Genomic DNA, 24,635 nt, shown 5'->3' with positions numbered 1-24,635 from the left:
CATTCAGGAACTAGGTGCTACCTGTTGGAAAACCTTGATAAATGCCACGACCAATTTTGGATGTGAAAGTCATCAAATTGTCCCCCAAAACAACAAACTGCTGCGAACATTTTTCCTGAACTGAAGGGACAGCAATTTAAACAAGTTTGTGAGCTGTGTGGCCTTTCCTGTTCTTGTATATTTCACGGGACAGGTGTAAGTCAACATATGGACACGAAGATGGACAATCCCTATGGTCAAGGAGGTTACTGTTTTACAGTCCTAAAGTTCAAAGGGGTGAGGACCTTTCTGGGCAAACAAGCACGGACAATTGATCAAGACAAAACTGTGTTTTTTGTCATATTTGTCTATACTAAGAGTATTATCATTGTGAGAACAAGCTGCAAATTGGATCAATGTTTGTGAATGTTGTTAATGTCTGAATGTGGACTACCCTTTACTTTGAAACAATTAGAAGTGAAGTGTTTGCTTAGCAGATACATGCTTAGTAACCGATATGAAATGTGAAAGATGAAGTCACTGATCTGCAGGGGTTTATTCACACTGGCCCAGAAGCTGATGTTCAGACCCAGGTCTCCAGCAAAATTCATTCATTTAAATAACTATTCCAGAATTGGTATTGTTAAGGTCAATGTCAACTTTGAATACTGTTTCAATGAAATGCACTGATACAATTACATTGACGTGTTGTGCTACAGAAAAAGTTATAGATAAATCAATTCAATCTTGAAATACCATAAAAACTTGTTTGCAAAACGTCAAATTTGAAAACTTTGTGTGACAGTGCATGCATATGAACTTTACTTTTATATGAGGCCTAAATATATAACTTGTGACTTCAATATAAACCAGTCCCAATATGATGCACCTTACTTAAAGAACAAGCCTAAATATAAAACACCATGCTTCAATACAAGCCGGTCCCAATATGATATACCTTACTTCAAAAATAAACAAGCATTGTCACTAGAGTGACATAATCCCCCACTGCAAATGATCAAATCAAACTTTGTACAGAAACCTTCAAAGTGTCGCAGTGGCCTTGAAATTGACATGAAGGTCATCAAAATCGACTGGGTCCTACACCATCTGTAGATGAAGCTTAAGGTCAAATATGAAGAAAATCCAGTGACAGGTTCTTGAGATATCTCGCTGACAAGCTAAACATGTAGGTGAACATGCAAAATGTTGGAGTGTCATTGAAAATGATGTGAAGGTCACCATAATCAACTGGGCCTCATGTCATCCATAGAAAAAGCTTGGTGTCAAATATGACAAAAATCCAGTGACCAGTTCTTGAGATATCTCGCTGACAAGGGTCAAAAGTTAATGTCCCCTTGTGACCTTGAAATGAAGGTCAAGGTCACAAAACCTGCACTGCACCTTCTTCATATTGTGATGAACCTAGGTACCAAACATGAAAAGAATTTAGGCAACTGTTCTTTACTTATTCCATTTGATATATACGATGTACGTTTGTACAGACGGATGGATGGAGCCTAATACCATATAGAATGTGAATGTCTCCAGTAATTAGTATGGACGTGCTTCATAGGTTATGCTTTGAGGAAGAGACCTTAGAGTGAGTGAGTGAGTGTGATTTTCAGCGGATTTTAGCTGTATTTGAGTGAGTGAGTGAAATCATCATGAAGAAACTGACCTAGTAATAATAAACAGTTTCATCTATTTTCCAGAATAAACTTGCTAAGGAATGAGGAAAAATTTACAATTTCCAACTACCTAATGCACAAGCTGAGCATTAACCCACAGTTATGAAGTGTTAAATAATAAAACAATTCCTGAGTTATACTTGTGAACCAACTTACAACGTACGGAAAGACAAAGCCCACTCCAATATCTCATCAACATTCCATTGTTAAATGCAGGTCCAAGTATGACACACTTTCTGAAAGCTATGAGGTTCGACTCTGTCCTTCATTATGGTCATGTCCTGTCTGGCCTTACTGTCTGCATGACCTGTCGTAGTGTAACAGTGCAGGTAGTATTACCGAGTAATGTTTTTAGTATTGTATACCAGTAGTGTCTTATTGCCAAAGTGTCTTATATCACACAAAGCTGCTTACAATCTGGCTCACAAGACACAGACTCATAATCAGATACTGTATACAATGATCATGAATGCTAGGCTGAATGGAGTTATTTCCCTTTTTAAAAACAGTGATTTTTCTACCCTTCACTAGATTACATGTTTAAGAAAGTAGGCCAGGGAAGCAAGAAGTTGTCTACGGTACTTAATGGTGAGGTGAGGTGAGGTGAGGTGAGGTGAGGTGAGGTGAGGTGAGGTGAGGTGAGGTGAGGTGAGGTGAGGTGAGGTGAGGTGAGGTGAGGTGAGGTGAGGTGAGGTGAGGTGAGGTGAGTGTAGTTGCTTGTGCTAGTCAGGACAAATGCTGACATAGTGAGAGACTGAGAATGGATTCATGCCCTTTTTAGCAATATTTCAGCAGTATCACAGCAGACTGAGGGGAGGGGAAGAAAAGGTATTTATAAACTGTACCCTTGTGGGGAATCAAACCTTGACGTTCAGTGTGATGAGTGAACACTTTTATCCACTCATATTGAAGGTGTATCACCCATGACACACTATTATATGACCAGTGGATAAATACACCAGTAATTAAATTTAATAATAACAGCAGAAATTATCATTTCTCAGTTTGGTTCTCTACACTACTGACAACTCAATAAAGTATGCTGACACCTATCACAGAATGTATCAAGTTTGAACTGGTGGTTGGTTGTTTAACATCACAGTCAGCAATTTTCTAGCTATATGGTGGCGGTGGTCTGTAAAAAATACAGTTTGGACCATGCCATCCAGTGAGTGAATTTAGTTTTACGTCACACTCAGCAGTATTCCACCTGTTCATCACTGGTTTGTCTGGTTTTGACAATAATACAGACTGCGACCAAATTGGATTAAACAACCAGCCAACCAACTACATATGCATTCAAAATTCCTGTGCACAAGAAAAATCACACAAAACCACGTTTCGGAGTAACAACATAATTGCAACATAAATGACTCACCATAAAGAGAGAACTTTACATACAGTTACTATTAGAGCGTCCAGTATTATCGGTAAAATGGTATAAACAGGTGCAGTAGCATGCAATGTGATTATCGAACTATAATTCAGATTCTGCAATACATTGGGCCACCCAGAGTAAGCTCCCTCTGCATCATCTGCCCTCGATTTCCACAGCAACAAAAAAAAAGTTCACTCATATTTCTGTTGGTTTCATCTAACATTTTGTCAGTAGCTGTACACTTACTGGTGCTTTCAGTTATGCCAAATATTCTACAAAATGCTTTAGTGGACTGAATAGTTTCATGTGGAATTTTAGAGGAATTAAGTGGCTTCAAATGGATCAATTTTTTAGTTTGACTTATTAGTACAGCCTTCGGTAATACTATCTATCACCTTTATCATTATGTTCACTGAGTCTCCACAACATTATGTTTATCTGTAAAGCACTGACATACAGCTGTACACAATGGCGACAGGGAGTATGGTATAACAACACCTCAGACGATCTGATTGAGTGAGTGAGTGAGTTTAGTTTTATGCCACACTCAGCAATATTCCAGCCATATGGTGGTGGTCTGTAAATAATCGAGTCTGAACCAGGCAATTCAGTGACCATCTGTCAATCGGAGACAGATGACGTGTCAACCAAGTCAGCGAGCCTGACCATCCGATCCTGTTAATCGCCTCTGACAACAAGCAGGGTCACCTTTTATGGCAAGCATGGGTTGCTGAATGCCTATTCTACCTCAAGACCTTCATGCGTAAGATCTGATTGTGTGGCACACACAGAGAACTATTGTGAACTAAAGATGTGCACAGAAACAATCTGGTCCATATATGAAAGCATGCACTGCAATACCTTTTAAATTACAGTAATATACTGCAATATGAAAACCAGAGCATTATCCAGCCAAAGTTATTATGAGTCAACTGACCTGTTGAGATGGTGGTACCGCTGTCGCCAGTTTTTCTCTCTCTCCAGTTCCCCTGTCTCGTCATCCTTTAGTTTCATCCCGTAGAAGTTAAGCATCATCTTGTAGGACCTTAAAACTCGATCACAGGTCTCCGGATTCTTCTTAATTGCCTGGGCACCAAACAAATTACATTACATTTGAAACCAACAGTTTATTGTCAAATGCCTGAATTGAATAAGTGACCACAGACCTAAGATTATTTTATCTCCCATCTTTTAACACAGACTTGCAAACATCTCACAGCAAGATTCCCTTACAGAAAGGGTCTAAGTTAAGAGGCTTAAAGAGAACAGGCCTTCTATGATTCAGGGCCCCACTCTGCACAACAATCTGAGTGAGTCAGTGAGTATGATTTTCCACTGCTTTCAGCAATATTCAAGCAATACCATGGCAGAGGACATCATTCATCATGTGGGATTGGAACCCCAGTCTTCATTGTGATGAGTGTCTTGAAATTAATTACTTCCTCCAAGCTTAAATTGAATGTAATATCTTGGATATGTTTGTGAGGGCCATATCAATGTATCAGGTCAACCTGCCCAGTTCAACAACTGGGAAATAACAGCCTAGTCCAGATTCATACATGCACCTGGCACGACCCAGTCAAATTCTGGTGGTAAAACATCATTGTCTGATGTTGGTCAGGGTCCCGCTCCTCAAAGCTATTGTAGAGCTTTGATTGTTGTAAGTCTATGTTACAGGGATCCGTTCCTCAAATCTATTGTAGCATAATGCCTGTCATAAGTCTATGTCACAGGGTTCCGTTCCTCAAATCTATTGTAGCACAATGCCTGTTATAAGTCTATGTCACAGGGCCCCGCTCCTCAAAGCTATTGTAGCACAATGCCTGGCATAAGTCTATGTCACAGGGCGCCGTTCCTCAAAGCTACTGTAGCACAATGACTGTCAAAAGTCTATGTCACAGGGCTCCGCTCCTCAAAGCCATTGTAGCACAATGCCTGGTATAAGTCTATGTCACAGGGCGCCGTTCCTCAAAGCTACTGTAGCACAATGACTGTCAAAAGTCTATGTCACAGGGCTCCGCTCCTCAAAGCCATTGTAGCACAATGCCTGGCATAAGTCTATGTCACAGGGCGCCGTTCCTCAAAGCTACTGTAGCACAATGACTGTCATAAGTCTATGTCACAGGGCTCCGCTCCTCAAAGCTACTGTAGCACAATGACTGTCAAAAGTCTATGTCACAGGGCCCCGTTCCTCAAAGCCATTGTAGCACAATGACTGTCAAAAGTCTATGTCACAGGGCTCCGTTCCTCAAAGCCATTGTAGCACAATGACTGTCAAAAGTCTATGTCACAGGGCCCCGTTCCTCAAAGCCATTGTAGCACAATGACTGTCAAAAGTCTATGTCACAGGGCTCCGTTCCTCAAAGCCATTGTAGCACAATGACTGTCAAAAGTCTATGTCACAGGGCTCCGCTCCTCAAAGCCATTGTAGCACAATGACTGTCAAAAGTCTATGTCACAGGGCTCCGCTCCTCAAAGCCATTGTAGCACAATGACTGTCAAAAGTCTATGTCACAGGGCCCCGTTCCTCAAAGCCATTGTAGCACAATGACTGTCAAAAGTCTATGTCACAGGGCCCCGCTCCTCAAAGCTACTGTAGCACAATGACTGTCAAAAGTCTATGTCACAGGGCTCCGTTCCTCAAAGCTATTGTAGCACAATGCCTGGCATAAGTCTATGTCACAGGGCTCCGTTCCTCAAAGCTACTGTAGCACAATGCCTGTCAAAAGTCTATGTCACAGGGCTCCGTTCCTCAAAGCTACTGTAGCACAATGACTGTCAAAAGTCTATGTCACAGGGCTCCGTTCCTCAAAGCTACTGTAGCACAATGACTGTCATAAGTCTATGTCACAGGGCCCCGCTCCTCAAAGCTACTGTAGCACAATGACTGTCATAAGTCTATGTCACAGGGCTCCGCTCCTCAAAGCCATTGTAGCACAATGACTGTCATAAGTCTATGTCACAGGGCTCCGTTCCTCAAAGCTACTGTAGCACAATGACTGTCAAAAGTCTATGTCACAGGGCCCCGTTCCTCAAAGCTACTGTAGCACAATGACTGTCAAAAGTCTATGTCACAGGGCCCCGTTCCTCAAAGCTACTGTAGCACAATGACTGTCAAAAGTCTATGTCACAGGGCGCCGTTCCTCAAAGCCATTGTAGCACAATGCCTGGCATAAGTCTATGTCACAGGGCTCCGTTCCTCAAAGCCATTGTAGCACAATGACTGTCATAAGTCTATGTCACAGGGCTCCGTTCCTCAAAGCCATTGTAGCACAATGACTGTCATAAGTCTATGTCACAGGGCTCCGTTCCTCAAAGCCATTGTAGCACAATGACTGTCAAAAGTCTATGTCACAGGGCCCCGTTCCTCAAAGCCATTGTAGCACAATGCCTGGCATAAGTCTATGTCACAGGGCCCCGTTCCTCAAAGCTACTGTAGCACAATGACTGTCAAAAGTCTATGTCACAGGGCCCCGTTCCTCAAAGCTACTGTAGCACAATGACTGTCAAAAGTCTATGTCACAGGGCGCCGTTCCTCAAAGCCATTGTAGCACAATGCCTGGCATAAGTCTATGTCACAGGGCTCCGTTCCTCAAAGCCATTGTAGCACAATGACTGTCATAAGTCTATGTCACAGGGCTCCGTTCCTCAAAGCCATTGTAGCACAATGACTGTCATAAGTCTATGTCACAGGGCTCCGCTCCTCAAAGCCATTGTAGCACAATGACTGTCATAAGTCTATGTCACAGGGCTCCGTTCCTCAAAGCCATTGTAGCACAATGACTGTCATAAGTCTATGTCACAGGGCTCCGCTCCTCAAAGCCATTGTAGCACAATGACTGTCATAAGTCTATGTCACAGGGCTCCGCTCCTCAAAGCCATTGTAGCACAATGACTGTCATAAGTCTATGTCACAGGGCTCCGTTCCTCAAAGCTATTGTAGCACAATGACTGTCAAAAGTCTATGTCACAGGGCCCCGTTCCTCAAAGCCATTGTAGCACAATGCCTGGCATAAGTCTATGTCACAGGGCCCCGTTCCTCAAAGCTACTGTAGCACAATGACTGTCAAAAGTCTATGTCACAGGGCCCCGTTCCTCAAAGCTACTGTAGCACAATGACTGTCAAAAGTCTATGTCACAGGGCGCCGTTCCTCAAAGCCATTGTAGCACAATGCCTGGCATAAGTCTATGTCACAGGGCTCCGTTCCTCAAAGCCATTGTAGCACAATGACTGTCATAAGTCTATGTCACAGGGCTCCGTTCCTCAAAGCCATTGTAGCACAATGACTGTCATAAGTCTATGTCACAGGGCTCCGCTCCTCAAAGCCATTGTAGCACAATGACTGTCATAAGTCTATGTCACAGGGCTCCGTTCCTCAAAGCCATTGTAGCACAATGACTGTCATAAGTCTATGTCACAGGGCTCCGCTCCTCAAAGCCATTGTAGCACAATGACTGTCATAAGTCTATGTCACAGGGCTCCGTTCCTCAAAGCCATTGTAGCACAATGACTGTCATAAGTCTATGTCACAGGGCTCCGCTCCTCAAAGCCATTGTAGCACAATGACTGTCATAAGTCTATGTCACAGGGCTCCGCTCCTCAAAGCCATTGTAGCACAATGACTGTCATAAGTCTATGTCACAGGGCGCCGTTCCTCAAAGCCATTGTAGCACAATGACTGTCATAAGTCTATGTCACAGGGCGCCGTTCCTCAAAGCCATTGTAGCACAATGACTGTCATAAGTCTATGTCACAGGGCTCCGTTCCTCAAAGCCATTGTAGCACAATGACTGTCATAAGTCTATGTCACAGGGCTCCGTTCCTCAAAGCCATTGTAGCACAATGACTGTCATAAGTCTATGTCACAGGGCTCCGTTCCTCAAAGCCATTGTAGCACTAAAATGATCATAACTCATACCATAACTCCAACACCACTGTCGTAGCACTATAATCGTTTTCAATAAAGAGGTCCAGTTCTTCCTCACATCTTGACTCCATCCAAGGCCAGTTCTACTCCACTACTACATTCACTTTATCTCAAAAGGGACTTTGCCTGATCTTACCCATCACTCCATGACTTATCAAACTATTGGATGCTAACATTAAAGTAGTGCTGAAATACTTCAAATACTGACACACAGCTTGAGAGGTTGTAGTTATTACTGACACAGGATGAATGATCACTCTTGGATTTCAAAACAATTTCCAATCATCAACATATCTACTGGTAAACTGAAACTGTTTGACAGTAAGCAGGTCTTTTGAATCTCAATGGAGCCATGCTGAACACCAAACAGAATATTGGCATACCTCAGCTTCCTTAAGTTGTAATTCTTGAGCATAGAAGTTCATTCCATTCTCTCGAATAGGAAACAACCTGTACCAATGAAAAGAAAAATAATATACAGTCAAAACTACTAGACGTCAGTCACAAGCAAAACTCTGAAGACACCTTAACAAACAACAAATTAAAGGTCACATGCAACCAAAAAATCAAACATAATTAAAACACAAATATCACTTATTCATTACATGTAATATACATCACTGATTGTGAAAACACAAATATACAAAATTATAAGCATGTAATTGTGAATCAAAAGTGCAATATTTTGTACTTGTTTTTTTTCCATTGAAACAAAGCAACCGGAAGATCAACCCAGTCAGAGTGGGTGGGTGTGCACTTGTGTAATGAAGACAGTGAATGATTTCAGTTTTCAAGCTGACCAGGTTTTAGCAATGAAATTATTATTTCTAATGCTACACTTTAAACTTGGCCTGCAAATCTACATGTATGGGACCAGTGTATATCTATTACAGCAGACCCAAGATGATTGTAATCACAGGAAACATCTCTTGTTATCCAACTTCAACTGTAGCAACAATCCTTGCATGCATCACTTGCTGTATTTGTACAAGTTGCCTTCCTAGTTCAAGCCGCACGAACCTAATCACTGTGCATGCATTATTGGCGCAGCCCAGCACTACTGGTGAAACTACTTTTCGCCCATTGCTGAGTGAAAATTGCGATTCGTTTGAACAGCAATTTCCTCTGACTTTTTTCATCAAGTTATTTTTCAACTTTATAAGTTAAATTTGCAATTTGTTTCTAAAGTCCATATAGAAAGGTATCAGAATCTGCAAAGTTGTGTTTTGCGTTGCATGTGACCTTTAACATTTAGATAAATTTGTTGAATTCTGATTGGTCAATGGTCAAAGCATATGAAAGGTGTATGGAAGCAGATTTGCCATGGCCTTAGAAAAAACAGAATGTACAGGAGCAGTACATACACCCTTTCAAAACATATCCATGGAAATAGGTAACATAAACATAACATAATGTTCTTAATAAAATAATATGAATATAATGATATTTTATTCTTATCCTGACTCATGCTTATTACGCTTGTCTTTTCCCCCTATACGAATAGACACTGAAACACTTGAAATCCATTGAACGTGCCATTTTGAAGAGGACATCTGATTTGACAACACTTAAGGCAATCTGCATATACATAGAAAGAGATTGATGGAGCTGATGAAAGGGCAATTCAGTAGAAAATGTCAACAACTTGTTTTTTTCTTGCATTTCAAAAACTATTTTTGGTGTTGCTATATGGTTAATTATTATCAGAAAATATTTTTCCAATCACATTTTTGCCTGACTTACCACTGTATGTAACCATGATGGCTCTCGAGTCTGTCATAGTCTCCAAACCACTCCTCATGTATGACATCAATTTTGTCACCTGCAATACAGGTTAATAGTTGCAACATATTTCCAAGCAGCATACAACTTTTAATAAGATATGAGATTGTGGGACTCTGGTTAAGTTGGACATTCATCACTCCAGTGTGTAGAGAGATGGTCCACTAAAAAGCATAATTTGGGCAGATGATTCAAGTCCTACGTCTCTGGCATGACTACACTGTGTGCTAGGTAGTGTGGTGTTAAAGGTGGTTGGTGAGCCAACAGGTAGGTGTTCGGGGCAGATGGTGACAGGGTAGGTGAGTGTACGGGGAGGTGTTAGGGTCAATTGGTGAATGGGTGAGAAGGTGGACAGGTAGGTGTTCAGGTCGGCTGGTTAAGTGACTGTACAGGTGGGTGTTTGGGTCGGTTGTGTACAGAGAGAGAAGGGGGAATCAGGGAGGAGATGGAGAGGAAGAGAGTGTTCTTACAATATGTTTTACCTTAAGACAAACGAGACATACCATTGGGACGAGATGGGATGTTGTTTGTATAGAAGTCGAGGTTTAGCGTTCCAGAGCTGTCCTTCTTTCCCTGAAACAAGCCACAAACAATGCAGAAATGTTGACTGAAAACGACAAGTTACATTGATCCAGGCTTCAGTCAAAACTGGATACATGTCATGACCTTGAGTCTACAATGTTAACCTATCATCAAATCAATGCTGCATTATACATTACTTCTGCTTGATTTCAGACAGAAAAGTTACGATTCCAAAGTTTCTACTGATCTAAGTATCATATGAGATTGGCTGTTCACATCAAAAGGAAATGTGTTTATACATTAACAGAGCTACATATAACATATTGGGTCAGTAAGGTATTTACGTGTTTGAGTTCATGTCAGTTGGGTATCCTAATTTTCCTTTGAGTAACCAAATAAACTGCATTCACCTCAATCAAACTAAATTTGGTATTTTGCCATTTTCCATTATTTTCAAAAACATAATAAAGTATAAATGTTACTGTTTGTTATCAATATTAGATTTGTGATTTGAGAAATGATATGAAAGACAGCAAACTGTCAAGTCCGTTTCCTGAAATAGAACCTCACAGTCACAGTACACCTATGGTTCTCTATCTAACCACCAGTACACAAGCTACGACTTGACATTTACTTTTGTATGTATGATCAGATTTATAGATTATTTACAAAACGTTAAGCATACTTGTACGCAAAAGACTTAATCCGAATTGAGTTTTAACAAAATATTTCCATAATTTACTCAGATATGTACCCGTGTATTAATGAAAAGCGCATTATCACAATAGTAGCAATGCAAATTTCATAGCACTGACATAAACTTTCGGCACTTACAAATAAAGTGGCACTGACATCCAGGTAAGTGTCTGACCACGTTAATAACGACAGACACATTTCCAGGTGACAGATGTCACTTGATCAGGCCATACACTTTCCCCGTCCCATCAACAGTCACTTGATCAGGCCATACACTTTCCCCCTCCCATCAACAGTCACTTGATCAGGCCATGCACTTTCCCCCTCCCATCAACAGTCCCTTGATCAGGCCATGCACTTTCCCCCTCCCATCAACAGTCCCTTGATCAGGCCATGCACTTTCCCCCTCCCATCAACAGTCCCTTGATCAGGCCATGCACTTTCCCCCTTCCATCAACAGTCACTTGATCAGGCCATGCACTTTCCCCCTCCCATCAACAGTTCCTTGCAGCCACTGTCTCAATGGATTAGATGACGTCTTTACATTAGTGTGGCAGATAATTGTAAGTGTGACCATGGCCCAAGTTTCAAATGATTACTGAATTTTCATAAACAAGTTGGGTGTGTTTGTTGTTTAAGAAAACAAGCTGCATCATTTTGTAATAAGTCAGTGAAGTCTGGACCAATTGATTGATATTATGAAACATTCAGTAAAGTGAGAATATGTCAACATACCCAGACATAAAATCATCTTTGATTAGACGATGCCATTTAGAAAGTGGTCAAATGCAACATATGTCATATTTGGGATTTCACTTTCTTAGTAAAGTACAAATTCTAGTACTTTTTTCGGTTGAGTCCATGCGGGATTCGAACCCGCACCCGCATCGTGTAATCATAGCTTTCGGCCGTGGGAGCCATGCCAATTTCCACTCATCAGAGGGGTACACAAAGTACGCAGTCTAGACTACCAGTTGTCCGACTTTCATTTTTTGTGGAAGTCGCGGTGGCTGAGCGGGCTAGGCGGCTGACTTTGTGTGCTGGCGATTAGGTGCCTGACTCTGAGGGTGCGGGTTCGAATCCCGCATGGGACTCAACCGAAAAAAGTACTAGAATTTGTACTTTACTAAGAAAGTGAAATCCCAAATATGACATATGTTGCAAAATCATCTTTGTTAACTACATCATCCATTACAGCGGTGGTGGGGTGGCCTAATCATTAAAAGTGTTTGCTCATCATGACTAAGATCCTGGTTCGATTCCCTACTTAGACACGAAATAGGAAGCCAATTTCTGATGTCCCATGCCATGATATTGCTGAAATATTGTGGCATAAATCCATGCTCAATCTCTCGTTTTTCTCTCAAAATCAAGTATTTCACCTCCCTGAATTCCATACATTTACATATGTTCAAAGTGATCCTAAGAAAAAACAGGCAAAAAACATACACCAATTGCATAATACAGTGACAACTCATCAACATGACAACCTTTTAACAGTTGCTTAATTAAAGATAGTGATAAGCTTAGAAGAAAACACACTTCTGGTACAAGTGGAAACTTGTAAAGTAGGTGCTCTTGGCTCAGTACTTAATTTGCCACTTGACCTTGCTAATTATAGTTCATAGTATATTGTGAAATTGATACATCATCGAGTTAAAGTGAATGTTGACCCTATACCTAAACTGTGCTACCATCTTCTTAATGGACTTCCAAAAACTAAACATTCCTGAATGCCATTCTCCCAGTGAATTCAAGAGTTTTTGAGAAGACCTAAGGCCAGGAACTTACCGGATAACCTTTTCTGTGATCCTTCATGCCTGGACACTTACCCGATAACCTTTTCTGTGATCCTTCATGCCAGGACACTTACCCGATAACCTTTTCTGTGATCCTTCATGCCAGGACACTTACCCGATAACCTTTTGTGTGATCCTTCATGTCAGGACACTTACCGGATAACCTTTTCTGTAATCCTCTGTGTCTTTCTGACTCCATCGCCTCATTAACGGATATTTCCGTGCATTTTTGGACTAAAACAGAAAATCACTTTCATTCTATGATACAGTAAATATATCTTTACGGAAAACACAGCCATGCCTGGCCGAAAGGTAAGGAATTTAGTAGGAAAGGTAAAAATGATAAAGAAACAGCGATCTACCAAAATTTGATGACACTACAAAAATATCAAACAAAATTCTATTACCAATTGTTATGAGCAAAATCACCGTGGATAGGTGTTATTCTTCAAAGCATACACTCTGGTTGACAGCAGAGAAACTAGCAATGGTCTTATGTGTCAGATCAACTAAAGTTCCCAAGAGAGGAAGTATATTTGTGGCCCCACAGTTTTAGTCAAGTTGAGCAAGTGTTGGGAAGGAATATATGCAAGAAACAGGGATCCAGATCACCATACTGGATCTAGATTGAGTTAACGCATGGTGTGATAGGATAGAAAAAAGGGAGATAATTTGTGTTGTGAATTTTTGCTGCTATGGGATTTTACCAGAACCAGGAAATATGGCTGTATTAAGACAGAGGTATGTGACTTGAGTACCTTTTTAAGGAAAAGGAAGAGGATGAGATTCAAGTAGAATTTCAAATACAATAGGGCTTCAATTGCTATGTGGATCAAGACACAAGCTAGAAAATGTTGCTTAAATGAGCTTGAAAATGAAAAACAAACGACTGTTGAAATCCACAAAGTCCACCATTCATTTGAGGTGACTTGAGAGTGTGAAATAAAATGATTCTTGGTGAGAACAATTTGGGCCCCTGCATATTCACACATTTCACACTATGTCTATCCCTCATTACAACATATTCCATACAAAAGAAGTCTAAGAACACACATTATTTTCCATATTACCAAAGTTTATCTTCAACTTACCGTAAGCAGTATATATATGTATGTGAATTGAAGTTATGAAATAATGTCTGTTTATTACATACACACATAGAGGGGGTATTATAAACTAGAGAAACATAAATATGTAGACACTGAGGTAATAACGGGCCAATGTTTAATCTGACATGAATGAGAGTGAGTGAGTTTAGTTGTGCACCGCACACCAGCTATTTATATTCCAGCTATATGGTGACTTTCTGTAAATAATCAAGTCTGGAACACAATGCAGTGCTCAACAACAGTTTTTAGTAATGTCAAACAGAACAATTTTCCATCAAAAGGTGTGTCATTAAATAAGCCTCGAATAGACAATTTACTGACAGAAATCAATACTGATGCTGCTGATCACTAGATTGTCTGGTCCAGACTCAATTATTTACAATCATATATCTGTAATCTGTCTGAGTGTGGTAAGAAATATATAGAGAAATCTATACCATTTTTTCGTACAAACTAATAGGCTACACAGCCTGAGTTCAGGGCAAGTAGAACACTACATGCTCAAGACAAGTGATCATTTCCTCAATTACCACACCCATCAGGGACATTTTGGGTATAGGAATGATTCTACCAAGTATAGACAGATATTCTATTCTATTTTCATAACCTTATACGCATTATTGATTTGACAATTCCTAAATTAAGAAACAAGACAAAAGAAAAATTGCTAGTTATAAGACACAAGAACTACAAACACAGTCCATCCTTTTTTCGACTCAAAAGATAAGATAAATATTCAAAATTCAATTTAAAATGTTTATTGGGAATTCAACTTACTCCATTCATCTGACCATCCATTACTGTGGGAATTGGTATTTAGACTTAATATCGTTCAGTCAATTATATTTGAATCTGTAACGTTAAGGTTCTGTTTGATATATCTACCAAGTTTTACAGGTTGCAGATAAATATTGAACAGTTTTTCAGTTATGCTCTGGAAAAGAAAGCTCATCCTGCCTCTTGAGACTAAGTCTTAACCAAGAAAATAATAAATCACAAAAATCTGTAAGCAGCAAAATGCTCCATTTTGGGATCTGCCTCACATATGTGCCAAGTTTTGCACACAGATATTAAGAAGTTTTCGTACTGTGCTATGGAAACAAACCCATGCCTTGCTTATGACGCTTAGTCCAAATCATTTCAATGGAAAACAGGAAAAATAAAAATGACAAAAATAAGCAAATAGCAAATGGCACCACTTCAACATGTTCAAGATCTGAATCACAAATCAAGTTCTGTTCAAAGATATTGAAAGGTTTTCAAGTTGTGCTTTGAAAACGAAGTCCATCTGTCCCTTTTGAGTGAAGTCCGAATTGTTTCCACGGAAACCAAGAAACATAAGAATACCAAAAATCTGCATTTTTAGCAAAAGGCACCACTTTGGGATCTGCCTCAACATATCTGACAAGTTTTGCTAAATGATATTAGAAACAAAGCCCACCTCTCCTTTTTGAAACAGTCTTAATCGTTTCCGTGGAAACGTTACACACAACATCTGCAATGTTCATAATAAGCACCCTTAAAACTTAGAAAAATGACAATTTTCATAAAACCATACACAAACTAAATTCATTGTTAGAGATCAAACAGTGAAGGACAATCTGAAAATAAAGGTTTTTCGAAAACTGTTCATCGTTGGCATTTGACTACAAAATTCACAAAGGTTGCCAAAACGTTCATCTTAAGCATGTTTCTAATAACAGTATATTATTGTTTGTGTGTGAAAACATATGGCTTGTCTTGTCAAGTTTCAGGTTTTGTCTGGGTTGCTTATCAACATTCATTTCAGACTGGTCAAGAGGGTGATGAGCGGAGTGTTTACTTATGGTGAATATGGCACACTATACACATGTTGATGATAAATGGGTGAAGAGGGTATTTGTATATATCAGCAAGAGATGAATAACATGCTCAATTTTCATCCCTACATTTGGTATGCGTTTGTTTAATTTTCCTTCTGGAGAAAAGATAAATGAGTTTTCTGTCGATGACACAGATGCAAAAGGCATTTCATTCTTACAATGCCAACTTACATGGACTACAGGTACTGGCAGAATACTTTCCACATACACAGTTTTCATAAAACAGATATATCTTTATAAAATTTGTGTTTTATTTGTTTTCGATGATGGAGGTAATGCCTGGGAATATGTTTTCTTCTGTCATCATCCTACTGCATACAAAGAAATTTGCTTTAATTGAAAATATAATCATATGATAAGATAATCATATAATATGATAATCATACTTACTAAAGATCTACATCATGTTAAAGCCTCGGTAAAAATTCCTTATTGTAAATCCTAGTTGTGCACATTTGTTCAGTACTTACTGGAATACATTTGACACATCATTCTGAATCAGTATGTTAAATACTTATGTTCATCAGGGTTAGGGATTAAGAAAGCTTCACTAGCCATATAAAGGTTAGTGCAAAGCATTTATTGGCCATGAGAAACTGATGCTCATCTTTAGTTCAGGTTTACTAATGTTGAAAAAGAACAACCCAACACTTCAGTCAGAGGTTAATAATCCATAGTATTATGTCTTCTTTCCATCTCAAATACCCTGGACTGGAGGTGAAACTGTATGCACTTATCATGGTGTGGTATGCACAGTAAATACAAGGTCTTTCGTTCCGTCAGTTTTGGCATATGAGAACTTACATCTATGAAAATAACAGCCATCTAGCAAAGAAATGCATAGATTTTGACAAATTGATTTGATTATAGATGGTGATGTGAAATGGGTGAGTATATTTCAAATATATTAGATGTCAGCAACCCATGTTTGTAAAAAATGCGACTGATGGGGTAGGGAGGTCTGGCACTAGCTCACTTGACATACCATCGCAACTGCTTAGATTGATGCTTGTTATGATGATCACTGGATTGTCTGGTCCAGACTCGATTATTTGCAGCCCGCTGCCATATAGCTGTAATATTGCTGAGTGCAGTGTTAAACAAGAATCCAACATACATGGTGCAGCACGAGTCCAGGGTATGTACCACAATGGAATGGCAACATAATACATTATCTCATCTAACACATAAATGTTGCTTTCTGATTGGCTTAGCGTTCGTCTGCTATTCTTAGTGTATCCCACTTGCAAGCAAGTTTTCTATGTTACTTAACGTTATATTCATTTGGTACTTTGTGTTAGAATTTGCATTTCTTCAGCTCAAACTGAGTCACATTTGATGTACAGAAATTATCGACATTAATTGATTGCTAATCAATGGAAGGGACTCTCAATTTGCCAGTAATGGCCTAGTTGAACAAATAAGTTGATCAAGTTAAGTTTTAGTTGCTCAAAAAGTTCAAAATTAATAGGACAAAGGGAACATACAGAGACATCAAGGGCACATCAACCCATGTCACAATGGTGACCAGAGAACAACTTATAATGGCAAGGATGAATGATCCTATAGTACCTGCATTGTGGAAAGAGATAATTTCTGGACAGTGTACTTTCAATGTACTCATTACTGTAGCCAATGTTTACATATTTCCATCATTAGACCTTAACAGTAAAGAGTAAAACAATCAATCCTGATTGAATCTTAGCACAAATCAAGGAAGAAAATGGAGCAGTCATTCACCACTGTTCAGGGAACATGATGAAAAGTGCATACCCTTTCTGTATTAGATCTCCAGGGTTTTGACCAAGTATCCTCATATTCGTCGCTCGATGACTGAAGAAACAATACATGTGCTTCAGTCATAGACAGACATGACGTGAAATATCGGATTCTCCAAGCTGTAGTCACAGGTTATCATCATGGTTAGATATTCTAAACATCAACAATGTCTGACAATGTACCGTATTTCCTCTAATAAGCAGGATAGTGGGGTCGCAGAGGGGAAAGCATTTGCTTGACATGCTGAAGACCCGGTTCTGATTTCCCATAGGTGAAGCCAATTTCTGGTTCCCCTGCAGTGATGTTGCTGGAGTATTGCTAAAAACAGCATACAACCATATTCACTCACTCACCCACTCCTCTAATAGCACTGGGGGTAAAGCAGTGGTTCAGAAGCAAGTGAGGGTCTCTATTAAACACCGGGTACGTTTTGTTATTAATGTATTCTTCCTTGATTAAAAAATCAAATTTATTAAAGAATGGTCCCTAACTTTGATGTAACGCTCACTAAAAATTAATTGTGGTACACCCAGTAAGTGCAATAAGCGTCAGTTCTCCAAATAGAGCCAAGCCCTAATAAGCACATTGTCATTGAAAAACTAAGTACTTATTTGAGGAAATACCGTAACACTAAAGCATGAAGCTACGCATAAAACATTTAAGGTCCAAAAGTATTCTAACTTTGTTGATATGCATTTAGAAAATGGGTACTGAGGAAGGTTATGATATATGGATGAAGAACTTCTTCCAACAATTAGGAGTGACCATTTGGTGAAATTTGAAGTAGGTTCTATCACTGTTATAAAGTAAGGGATCAACACTTGCTTTGTGTAGGTTCTGATTTTGGTTGAATATGTCAGTAATATCATGCTTGATGGTTGTGTTGAGCCTACAGGGGAAGCCTGCTCCTAATTGAAAGAAATTTGCTCATCCTTATATATTATCCTTTAAATAACTCAAGTTACTGGATATAGCTTGATGTTCCAGGCACAATCCTTCCTGTTGTATTGTCTAGGGCTAAAAAAATTTGTTTTGGATCACCATGTTTTTGATATCTACAGGTAAATGTCCCTTCACTACTTGAACATATATCTTTTGACTATATTCGTACATCGTGTGTCAACAAATCCATATTTATGTATGAGACATATTACCCATTTCAGACATCATGAACATCATGAGTAAAACATTGAGAAAAATATATGCTGAAAAATATATCAGATTCTAAAATCATAACTTGAGAACATGCTGAACCACCACAAAATTTATAGGCCTAAGCTTACTTCTAAAAACTATTGTCTTTATTCATTAGGCAAGGGAGTTAACTGACAGAAACATCCAGTTAAGCTTACCTCTAAAACAAAACCAACTATTGTCTTTATTCATTAGGCAAGGGAGTTAACTGACAGAAACAACCAGTTAAGCTTACCTCTAAAACAAAACCAACTATTGTCTTTATTCATTAGGCAAGGGAGTTAAGTGACTGAAACATCCAGTTTCCGTCATTGTTGAAATGAGCTGGACTACCATTGCGTATCATGTTTATGGCTTGATCGTATTATCATCAGAACCAGCTATGAGTTATGTCTCTACAATCATGTCAATTTTATTGTCTAATGAGATTTCAGCTATCATATTACTATGAAAGAAATGGCTGTGCAAAGGCAGTATGGCATAGACCTACATTGTGATAGTAATAAAGTGATTTAACCCTATGAAATCTTTTAAAGGTCACATGCAACCAAAAAATCAAACATAATTAAAACATGTTTATCACTTATTGATGACATATAATATACATTGCTGCTTTTAAAAAAACCCAACGCGATTCAAAAGTGCAATATTATGTACTTCGGCTTACTTCCCCTGAAACGAAGCCCTCGGGAGACCGAACTCAGTCGTTGCGGGTGAATCTGCACTCAAATGTAACAACGGCTTCTGATTGGCTGTTTCATTTGCTGATATATGCTGAGGGTTCATTGTGTGTCCAGAAAGATGATCTATTTGATGGGCATTTTAGAAATATGGTCACAAGAAAGTAAGATTCTCTATGGATAACAACTTCTTTTTGTGTACTTGATGCATCGTTTCAGTATGGATTCATATACTGTTGTCAAACAAAGAATCATATACACTAAAATAAGTTGTTATCCAGGAAGAATGTATATAGAGATGTTAGGTTTTGAAAATACAAGTCTGAATTTGCGCTCTATCCAATCAAAATTCGTCTCATTAGAGATGGTAAACTACTGCGTGGCTGGAATCTGTCATTCGTCCAAGTACAAAGCAGCACTTGAAACTGACAAGAGTTTGCACCAGTCTCTGTCAGATCCACTCATCCAAAAAACATGAATGTTTGCAACCCACAGACATAAAAACATGCCATGTGTATCACACCTGCCTAATTACATAATGTGTCAGAGACGGGACTCAGGTGCACGAGTCATAAATCAGTTTATTTTCTTTATGTCGTATAGTCTGATAGGTGTTAAGTTCAAATTGCACGTGTTCAATGATTGAAGCTGTGTACTGCATGTTGTCTTTAGCAGACAGGCAGGAAGACATATAGGTGTGAATAAACCAGACACTGAGCTTTCTCTGAGACAGAGACTGTTTACCACAATCAACATGTTTTTTTACGTAACAAGTAGATTACTTACTTGTTTATGTACACAACCAAGATTAGACTACTGCTCACAACCTCAGACTCTGGGCATGCATACTGTTTCAAGCACCGCAAACCTATTCACTGCGCATGCGTTATGGACGCAGCGCAGCACAGCTGTTGAAACCAGTTTTACCCCCAGCGCTGGGGGGAATTTAGTGAAACGTTTCAACTCTAGATTTCACTGGCTTTGTTTTCATTGCGTTTTTTTCAACTTTATAGGTTGAATTGACATTTTTTATGATTTGTTTTGGTAAGTGCATACCGAAAGGTACCAGAATCTACAAAGTTGTGTTTTATGTTGCATGTGACCTTTAAGTTAATTGTGTACTTTGATTAAATACATAACAAAACAAACAACATTAACTGGAAAATATCTGTTGATGCACAGCTGACAATGAAATGTCAAATGAGGATGTTGACAGAAATTTACAAGGCATTTTAAGAATCAGATGATGATATTGTAATGGACGATCTACGGAATCATTTGACCAGCAAAAATTCCCAAATTCTGGTTTGAGAAAGAGGGAACTGGTAGGTAGGTAGATAAGGTTTTAGGACAGGAGGGAACTGGGCTTCTGTGGTCAGTTAACTCCCTTTCCACAGCAAGATGAAAAAGAATCACTGGTTGAAATTGTGTTATGGCTGATTTCCAGGTTGTTTTTTGAGACAAATCTACATAGTAAAATTAATCTCTTCATTTAAAATGTTTACTAAACAATTATAAAATAGAGCATGTCAAGTGACCTTATACAGGTCAGTTCTCCTTTTCCATAGTAAAGAAATTTATCTCCTTCTCGTTCACCTCATGCATAATCAAACCTATAGAGTGGAGTTTTTAACTTCTCATAATAAAAGAAATACCACTTTCGTGTAAACTTTCACACGTGACTGGGAAACCATCCATATGCTTGAAAGCTCACTTAAAGGGGCACTGATGCGGAGCAAATAATGTTTCTCGCCAACGGTCGAATTACGAAACCAAACCGCAAATTGGTCAGCGCCCGCTCCTTCGACCGTGACAGACAAACGAACTGGGCTCCTGTCCATATTAGCAGAATTTCTTCACCTAAACAGTCAGGAGGCCGGATGCCCATCATATGCCATTTGTTTAAAAATATCCATGGTATCCCTTGTCTGATCGTAACCAAATATCCCAGCAGTGTACTTCTTTTCGGATGCTTGGATTGTATAGTTACTGATCCAATTTGATCCTATTTCTGTGTTTTTAAGCTCGATATTTAATCATGTTACATGAAAATATGATGTCTACAGGCACGTAGCAAGCCATTTGTTTCAGTACGGAAGATTGCAAAGCTTTATATATATAGGTAGTTTTGAGTGTTGGTTCAGCTGTGATAGCAAATATCATACGTAAATTTTGGTAGCTATGTTAGCTACAATGGTTTATTATTTATGATAATAAAAACACAGAGTTGATTTATTTGAATTCGTAAACAAAAAACGATGACTTTGCCTTTGGTAGAGAAATCTGAAAATTTTCTTACGTAAAAAAATGCCTGTGTGTATTCCTTATGTAACGAAATTCTGTTGGTATCCGCAAAACAGTTTCGGCCCATAAGTGTTTTCAGGCTGCATGCGACACAGAGATTACATCTTCCTTGCTGTAACTCGCGTTTGATGGTGTAAACCTACACGTGTTATTTGTCATCATTCTCTGGATGATCAATTAATGAATTTATAACAGGTATAATTAGTAGTAACACCACTTCGGTTACTCAACAAAGGTTGCCATTTGGCATTTCTCCTGTCTGGAGTAAATACTCAACATTATAAATTAAGGTCTGTAATGGCAAATGTATTGTATGTTATGTAATATGTGCATGTAAGTGATGCAAGAGGGTTTATCAGCTGAGTTACAAAAACAAACATCGATCAAAGGATTAACACACTGATTGATTAATTGCTTTTATCTTCTAGCGGATTTGTCAAAAAGCAGGGTGTGTAGATGACTACACCCTGTCGTAAAGAGTGAGTGCAAAAACAACATCCTCCCTTCAAAGAATTAACCACCCTTGCGTTGATTGATTGATTGCTCATTATTGGTTAACTAAATTACTTAGAATAGTGGACATCATACAATTAGTTTGTCAGGTGTGCTATCTTGGGAGACCAATGAGAGGTTTATCTGGTTTTCACCAACGAAAGACGTGAAATGATGTGTTACTTTTTCGCAAACTAGACAGTTGTAAGACACGCGACATAGAGCAGGATTATTTACCATCTGCAGATGAATGGAACACGATTTCTTCCACGTGGATATTGATGGATACATTCCTGAACAAGGTAGTAGCTTGACATTGTTGCTATAAAATTAGTTTGTTTTACATTCATTATTTGCATTTTGTTTTAATTTATTTGTTGTAGCATTCAGCAGATCGCGTATGTGTGTGAAATAGGATCCACATTGGCAATCTATACAATGTATAAATGTTGCTGTTATGTTAGAAATTTACTTTAAGTATAAGCAGATCGTGTGTTCTTTTATTAATTTTCAGAATCATACAAATATGACAATAAACTAATTAGGGTTATGAGACAAAATATAGAGACGTACATTGGCTTCATTATTTTTCCATCCTAATAGTTTTTTCACCATTTCTACCACTGGCAGATGATTAACCTTCAAAGTGTTTCATTTGTTTTCATAATACATTTGTTATGAAGTAAAAATGACTTCACCTAAGTTGATCTGTCTATAATTAAACTATCAATTGCGCTTACGAAATGCGCAGCAGAGGTCACGAACCAGTCACAAATTCTGGGATATCATCCGGGTACTCACGGGAGAAAAGCAATAACAAAAGTTTACACCAGTCCACGGAAATTGCTCCGCATCAGTGCCCCTTTAAGTGTTGATTTCCTTATACTGATCAATATTTTAGTATCATTGGCAAATCATCTAAAAATGATTTTTTTGCATAACATATTCTTCTGAACTTACGAAATCATGTTGGTAGTTCCATAATAAAAAAGAAAAAAAAAATGGCCTCACCCTACAACAACATGTTGTACATTGTTTGCAAAAGTAAAGGAGGAAGACATAACATTAAATCATATTTGTAAATTTACATGACTGGCAAAATATGACCGAACACTTTATCATGCATCATCTCGTTGTGGAATTTGTGTTAACATGAATATGCCAGCTACACATGCTGACACAACTACATGTAAATGTATTCTATCTGCCAATATTTACATAGGCTGTCCAACTGGCAAATATTATTAAATAAACAAAGAGATGCATGAAAATGTGACAAATACAACTGTTAGAGCTCATGAGTGAGTGAGTTTAGTTTAACGCCGCACTCAGCAATATTACAGCTATATGGCGGCGGTCTGTAAATAATCGAGTCTGGACCAGACAATTTAGTGATCAACAACATGAGCATCGATCTGCGCAATTGGGAACTGATGACATGTGTCAACCAAGTCAGCGAGTCTGACCACCCGATCCCGTTAGTCGCCTCTTACGACAAGCTGAGTCGCCTTTTATGGCAAGCATGGGTTGCTGAAGGCCTATTCTACCCCGGGACCTTCACGGGTCGTTAGAGCTCATGGCTCAGCTGGGTGGCTGAATTAACTGATCAACGTAAATAGAGAAAATAAGTTTTTGTTTCATTAGAATTTGCAGACATGCTAAAAGTATGAATGATTTGAATTTTTGTTATGCCTTACATTTTGGTAGGAGGTAGTTCCACCTCTCTTTCCATGTTTCGTTTTGTCCTTGGTTTTACTGTTACCCATGTCTCTCAATGCTTCAAGTTCTCTTTCACTATCACTGTCAGAGAGTTGATAATATCGATCTAAATCATCATCATCATCATCTTCAAATTCTTCTTCAATATCTTTTTTCTCTTCACATTCCTGTGAGCGAGCTGTCTCGTCTACTGTATTTTGACTGTCGTCAGGTTCTGTCAATTCCTGTGTGTCAGCAAGTTCCTGTGTCTGGTCAAATGTTTCAACCTTCGTTTCTTCGTTATCTATATTCTCGGGTTTCGATTTGTCGTCTGCTATTTCTTTCGCCTCGTTCCCATTCGTTGTAACATCTACAACCATGGGCTCCGCGGCGTCTGAGTTGACGTTAGTCGGAGACTTGGGCTTGTCCACAATCTCTTGGGTGTCGCCTGACTGCGACGACATACTCCAGTAACAGGACCTTGAGAAACTACTTCTTCGAGCACTTCCGCTTCCTACTTTCGTTTTCACCTGGGTATCCCAGATAGAGGCATTAATGAGCCTATCACCAGGAACTACTTCACAAAGATGAAAACAGGTGCTTGTGAAATAAGTAAAGCTACCTTCGCGGTTTATACTAAAACTGAAATCTTTTACCGAAACTGTTGTGCATAATTTCTTTTTCACTTGAATCTCCAGATGTGAATGTGAACAATATTTAAACTGAAATATGGATATGATTA

General features: G+C 38.9%; 2 protein-coding genes across 3 annotated transcripts in view; one reads left to right on the top strand and one right to left on the bottom strand.

Moving 5' to 3' along the window:
* The window catches only part of LOC137261677 (opioid growth factor receptor-like protein 1), a 42,475-nt gene extending 17,970 nt beyond the window's left edge, over nt 1–24,505 (bottom strand). Inside the window, exons 1-7 of one of the 2 annotated variants that reach the window (XM_067799455.1) lie at nt 23,893–24,497; nt 17,520–17,579; nt 12,932–13,009; nt 10,262–10,331; nt 9,720–9,798; nt 8,360–8,426; nt 3,986–4,134 (exon numbers count right to left, since the gene is read on the bottom strand). In XM_067799455.1, the coding sequence (XP_067655556.1) occupies nt 3,986–4,134; nt 8,360–8,426; nt 9,720–9,798; nt 10,262–10,331; nt 12,932–13,009; nt 17,520–17,579; nt 23,893–24,357 (968 nt within the window). In that variant the 5' untranslated portion in view covers nt 24,358–24,497. Of the gene's footprint in view, nt 1–3,985; nt 4,135–8,359; nt 8,427–9,719; nt 9,799–10,261; nt 10,332–12,931; nt 13,010–17,519; nt 17,580–23,892 lie in introns of both variants that reach the window. The other variant, XM_067799456.1, reaches the window with a different exon arrangement.
* The window catches only part of LOC137261071 (ADP-ribosylation factor-like protein 1), a 382,131-nt gene that overhangs the window by 158,599 nt on the left and 198,897 nt on the right, over nt 1–24,635 (top strand). The window lies entirely within an intron of this gene.

This window comes from Haliotis asinina, chromosome 14 (genome assembly GCF_037392515.1).
Source record: "Haliotis asinina isolate JCU_RB_2024 chromosome 14, JCU_Hal_asi_v2, whole genome shotgun sequence".
NCBI lineage: Eukaryota > Metazoa > Mollusca > Gastropoda > Lepetellida > Haliotidae > Haliotis > Haliotis asinina.
Note: the sequence above shows the minus strand (reverse complement) of the source record. Positions and strands in the feature narration are given on the sequence as shown.